Source organism: Lactuca virosa, chromosome 9 (assembly GCF_052849685.1).
Source record: "Lactuca virosa cultivar CGN04683 chromosome 9, Lactuca_virosa_CGN04683_v6, whole genome shotgun sequence".
Classification (NCBI taxonomy): Eukaryota; Viridiplantae; Streptophyta; class Magnoliopsida; order Asterales; family Asteraceae; genus Lactuca; species Lactuca virosa.
Genome location: NC_136434.1, coordinates 45,450,422 through 45,457,160, shown reverse-complemented (window position 1 = coordinate 45,457,160; position 6,739 = coordinate 45,450,422). Strand labels below are relative to the sequence as shown.

The following is a 6,739-nucleotide window of genomic DNA, read 5'->3' as shown; positions in this document are numbered from 1 at the left end:
CTGTATACCGTTAATTGTTGTATTTCATAACAAACTATGAAACTACTTGGTAAAATCAGTTGGTAATGACTTTATCTTAGTAAAAACGAATGAAAAGTTGATCCCAATATAAATGAAAATTCAATTTTAATTTTAGTTTATATAATGCTAAATTACATAAACAAAAATTGATGTAAAATAAATTTTGTTACAATGAACCGTCTAGTTGAAAGTGGGAAAGAGAAATATTATCTTGTCGTTGGTTGTATTCGGAAAAGTATATCTATCTGTTAATAATTTTGTATTTTTGTATTAGTTATTTTCTTAAAGGATCTAATATTTATATCTAATCAGATGATTTTTCTTTGTTTGTGTATCAACATATATATTATAATTTATTAATCAATATATAGAGATATGATAAACTGAAGCCCGATTAGTCATGTCTAATCGTTAGACTCTGATTATGTCCAATGACATGGGCACATGGCTATACATGTGACAACAAGGAATTGAACTTATTGAGTTGTGCAATAGTTGCTCACTTGCTTGTCAGATTATTTGATGAAGGCGCATTAAATAGACAATAGGGAGAACAATGTAGTTCTATTTTTCTGTCTAGAATTATGAGAGTCAATATGAAATTAACTTTTTTGGAATATTGTACCAAGCATATGGTTTAATGTAAGGTTATCAATATAATGATATCAAGATTTTAACTAAGACTATTTTACATTCTGTAAGATGGTGATTGTAAGATCAGATAAAGATTGGAAAATTCTAACCAAAATGACATCGTATTCAAGTTTGTTCGTAAGCTCTTGGATGTGTAATATACATTATAAATTTATGTTGGATTAAGACATCGATAGTGAAATTAACTTTAACTTTTTAAGTATGAATCATAATTTTTGTTGTTGCAAATCATAAAAATTAGGAATAAGTAACTAAAAAAAAACAAGAACATTAAGATTATGTACAAGTTAGACATAAAATTACAATATATATATATATATATATATATATATATATATATATATATATATATATATATATATATATATAGAGAGAGAGAGAGAGGCTTAGGTTATTCTATTTAAACTAATTATTGTGTTATTGTATTCATAAATGTGAACCAATCATTTTACTTAATTTAAGAAAGTGATTAATATATATTATTAAATTAAAGATAATTGAAAAATACCATCTAATTTCATTCTAAGAGTATTTTAGACAATTGAGATAAATTTAAAAAATGAAAATTCCATATTTTTTGGGATAATTAACTCTCTTGATTTTAAAATTCTAATTTTTTTAATTACTTTAATTTTAATTATAACGTAATTTTTATAATTAAACCCGATTTTATTCTGTTAGAATCATATTCTCTACGAATTTCAGGATACATATTTCTATTAGAATAATATTCTATGAGAATGTCAACGCCGACTAATAACACATTTTTGGATACAACTTCAAATTTTTCATTACATTCTTAAAAAGGTAAAAACTTTATATAATATTCTATGACAATGAAATACTCACTAATAACAAATAAAAATATGTATATTATTCGACCTGAATATTCTAGCAGAATATATTATTACATATACTCATATCATTCTATTGTAGATTATTCTATCAGAAGAATAGCTCTTTCCTTGATCATCCATGAAATTAGACATTTAACGAAAATAACTGCCATGAATCAAATCATGTAAGAACAATATTCTCTGAGAATGCTTAGAATCACTTTGAAATTTGCGGTCCGTTCTTCAAGCATCAACTTCTGTCAAAACAAAACCAAATTGTAGTTTAGATTCCAACAGAATTGGAATTCATGATTCTTTTTATCTTCTTCATGTCAATCTCAAGAAATGTACCACACATTTATGTTTTCTTTCCCTTAGATCACAATGTACTCCATATCTATCAAAATTCACAACTATACAATAAGATCATCAAGATAATTGATTTTTTTTATCTATTTAACTTGTAAAACCCAATCAAAAGAAACATACCCAATCAACGAACAGGCATTGAAATTCGAAAGAAAGGAGAAGATAATCGACCCCTAAAACACATCAACGAACTATCTCACGACGAACCAACTCACGTACCGCTTTAATGGGAGAACAGCCCAACCATTGGAGCAATCTATCAGCTATGTCTTTAGCCTTTTCAAGAAAAAACGCGATCACAAGCCCACCTACAACTCTGTTGAAAAACAAATGGTTAGATAATTCAAAGTTTAAACAATTAGGTGCACCTCATCTTTTAAAATCAATAAATTACATCAATTCAAGGCAATATTATAAACAAAAACAATGTATTTGGGGTTGGTGACATCTGTAGATGTAAACGATCAAACAGTAAAAGATTCGATGAGATTATCAAGATTGTGAAAACGTAAGAATCTACCCAATTCCATTAATCAGTTTGCTGAAACACTTCAAAAGCTTGTTCAAACTTGCCTGCTTTACAATAACACTGAATCACAGATGTCAAAGTATACTTATCAGGCTTCCATCCATTATCCTTCATCCCATTCATTCTCATAGCCATTAAATCTACAGACCCTGACTTGGAAATAGCTTCCAATAGTGAATTATAGCTATCATTATTTGGAACACAACCCAATTCCTTAACTTGATCGAACAACTCATTAGCCTCGTTAACCATCCCTAGGCCTCCTAAACACCTAACAAAAAACCCTAGCGCACCTGCGCTCATGTAGCACTTTGATTTTATCAAGTTGATAGACAGTTCCTTCATTGCAGCATTTTGTCGAGCACCTGATAGGATAGAAGCCATGGCTGTTGAGTGCGACAACAGGGACGACCGATTAAAGATGATCGAATCAGGAAAAATCGGACAAAAACGAACCTTAGCTGTTGATTGCGACAACAGGGGCGACCGATTAAAGATGATCGAATCAGGGGAGGGTGTTGATTGGGCGGTTGCAGAAGCCCTTGCTTTCGCGACTTTGCTGGTGGAGGGGAATCATGTGAGGTTGAGTGGTCATGATGTTAAGAGAGGTACTTTCAGTCATCGTCATTCTGTCATCCATGATCAGGACACTGGTGAACCTTAGCCTCGCTGCTCCTTCTCATCTCCCTCTTCGCCATCGATCAGAAAGAAACGGATTAGCCGCCTGCGAGATTCCTCATGATGGCATCCTTTTTCCTTTGCAGATCGGCCAACATTTAGTTTTAGATAAATAGGGGAACGAGATTTAGATAAATAGGGGAACGAGATTTAAACAGAAGGGATTAGGTTAAAATCAATACCATGATTATATGGATTAATTTTGGAAGTTACCAAACAAATTACTAAATTACCCTTATTTATTTATTTAATTATTTAATTTTTTATTTAATTTTGATTGGTCCACATTTATGCATACAATAACATAATATTACTTAAAACACCTGAACGTATATATATATATATATATATATATATATATATATATATATATATATATATATATATATATATATATATATATATATATATATATATATATATATATATATATACACACGTGAGAAAGCGAAAATATTTAAAAAAAAGTTTGACATAATGGGATTCACAAATGAAATTCCACTATTGATGGCCACATATTGGTGTAGAGAGTTGCACCAAAAACAAGTTGCTTTTTCTAAACGAGTTGACATAAAAGCTATATGCCTTTTGGATACTTTCAACCGTTTACTTGGTCTGGAAAAATATCACCGACTTTTGCAATGGCCTATTATCCGATGCCTATGGGACCATAATGTGTAATGCATACGAATATTGAACATAACATTACATATGGATTGATATTTTATTGGTGGTTCTTGATAAAAGTGTTGATTCCAACATTGTAATGGTTAAATAGAATGTAGGGTTTCTTAACGGCTCTGATGTTTTGTTTTTCTATTTTATTTTTTTTTGTTTAGAGGTCGTTCAATGACTGAATCAGATGCGCTGAATTCTGACAAATCATATGTTTTTTATTCTTTTAGAGGTCGTTCAGAGACTTTATCAAATACGCTGAATACATACCGATTCAAAGTGACCATGAATCATAAGTTTCATTCATAGAGTTTATCAAATAGCCATTTATCTTTGTTAAAAATAGAGAAATAGAAAATGCAAGCTTTTTTGAAGCTGACAACTGCCTAATAAAGGTTGAAGTCTACTATCATAAATGTTTTGGAAAATAAAAACCAAATAAAGAAGCGTAGGTAGGTTGGAGATGAAAGCGGAATTTAATATGGACAGGCTGAAATTAGGCCATATCTATCCACCTTTCTCACTCAATGCTATCTAACTACCATCACTACTCTATATACATCAACACTTCAATACCATTTCTTTACTCTTTCACACATTAACTTCCCATCCACCATCCACCACCACCCTTATCTCCAATCTTACTTCCACGACACTACCATCACCGTTTTCCGGCCATGGTCAAGTCAAACACCATCATTATGGCCGTTGCCATGTTGGTGGGACTGATTTTCGCCGGGCTTCCATGTTTCAAAGCACAGTCACCAGTCGGAGCTCCGATGATGTTGCCTGGTGCACCAATGGCGATGGCACCAGGACCTGATTGCATGACAGCATTGTTTAACGTTTCGGATTGTTTGAGTTTTGTTCAAATTGGAAGTAATCTGACTACTCCAGACAAAGCATGTTGTCCGGAGGTTGCAGGGTTGCTAGAAAGCAACCCTATATGCTTGTGTCAACTGGTCGGTGGAAGTACTGCTAAAGATTATGGAATAGATATCAATCGTGCTCTCATGCTTCCTAGTGCTTGTAAATTAGAAGTTCCTTCTATTAACGCATGTCCTTCAGGTTAATTATCTCTCTACCATTTGTTTGCTTAGTTTTATGTCGCTACTAATTAGTTTATCAGTTTCGAAATCAATGTTGAAAACGTAAGTACTCTATTTTAGCAACTGGAGTTGACAACTGGAATGTTAGTCTTTCGTCTTTCCATACTCGAGTTGACTAATTAATCTTATATCTAATTGGTCATATCACAAGATTTAGAAAAAATGTGCTGAAACTTTTGATGATCTTCTAAATCGCTTTCTTTAAAAATATTTGATTGCTACATTTAGTCATAGTTAAGCATAGTTATTACATTAATTATGTATAACATGTATAAAAAGGTCAAAAATTAAGGAGATTGGCCAAACTACATATATCATTGATTATTTAATTCATATCACTTTTGAATTCGCAATACCATTAACTTTCTTTCTCTTTCACATTAACTGATTCACCGAAATATATTAAAGTTGCTGGATTATCTTGTCTACGTGTACGGATACATTGAATAACTCCAAACTTTATAAATCATTTATTCATATCCTTTAAGAATTCACAAAATAGGGTTTTATGGTTTTTTGGCACACTCATAAATCATGGGTTCAAATCTCTTAATGTACATTTTCTCTTTTTCTTTGATATTTCACAGCTTCTCCAGTATCAGCTCCCACACCTAGCTCAGCAAGTGAAGCACCTGGATCAACAGCAGGTAACTGGTTTCAAGAATATTTACTTCTAATTTAGATAACACCATCATTATGATTTAGTTTTATAAACAACATTATGTTTCCTTTTATAATACCACAAACTACATGAAAGCATATTAACCCTCGTTTGCATTGGGCCGGGTTCTCAATGACTGGTCATCACATGAAAACAAAAAAAGTTGATATGTGTCACTTTATAGACAAATATAATATACATATACGCTGGCTAATTTATTTTTATGTTGGGGTTAATGATTATGAATTAAACAGGTGGTCCAGGGCCAGCTGGAGAAGAAGGCTTGAGCCCAACTGCATCTGGAAACGGTGGCAGCAATGGAGCTTCTAGCTCTGCAATTCACGATCTTTCGACACTAATTTGTTTAGCGGCTGCTATCTTCATAGCATACTACTTTTAATTTAATTCTTTTACTTTACGATATGCAACTCATTGTCCACATTTTTCCTATTCTATTATATCATATGTATGTAACATTAATTCACACATTTCGTGCTCGAATTTACTCAATAATATGTAGTGAGTTTTATATATTTTGTTTGTAGCTTGTAGGGATTATTATGTCAGGCCAACTTCAACCGCAACATCAAAAGAATAAAAAATAAAAAATCACTAACATGATGTTATAATACCACCAAAATGCAATTCTTATCCCAACGTACCAAAAATCATATTTTTGTCAGAGATATTAACAAAAACAACCACTTGTTAATCGAGAAGTAAAAAATAAACAAAATATCTGGTATTTTTGCAAAAATAATAAGCAATGCCCCGAGATCCATGTGGTATTATTTAAGCAATGCCCCGAGATCCATATGGTATTATTTAAACGAAATCCTAATTATGATACCCGCATTTCAAATAAAATGACATTTGTTGGCAAACAATTTTATTAACGTATTTTTTTGTAACGCCATTATCTTTTATTATGTTTTAGTGACATATTTTATATGCTATTATATAAATTATTAGATTTAGTGGAGTTCATGTTTATTCAAATATCATTAAAAATCATTAAAAATTATAGATTCTTTGTTATACAAATTATTATATACTAATAAATATTAAATATCAAACAATGTTAAATGCATTTATATTATATATACTATTAATTGTTAAAATGGTGAAGAACAGGAAAGTTTCGCGTTTCTCATTTCCGCCACATTTTTTCTTTCATTTCCTACTTTGGCCACGGACGGATTTGTTT

The 6,739-nt window shown here is 31.3% G+C and overlaps 1 protein-coding gene across 1 annotated transcript; it reads left to right on the top strand.

Moving 5' to 3' along the window:
* Nucleotides 1-4,300: 4,300 nt before the first annotated feature.
* Nucleotides 4,301-6,063, top strand: LOC145140935 (non-specific lipid transfer protein GPI-anchored 2-like). Its single transcript, XM_079074313.1, has 3 exons — nt 4,301-4,830; nt 5,459-5,518; nt 5,787-6,063. The coding sequence occupies exons 1-3, from the start codon at nt 4,440-4,442 to the stop codon at nt 5,930-5,932; spliced, it is 597 nt and encodes a 198-aa protein (XP_078930439.1). The 5' UTR covers nt 4,301-4,439; the 3' UTR covers nt 5,933-6,063.
* Nucleotides 6,064-6,739: the final 676 nt, after the last annotated feature.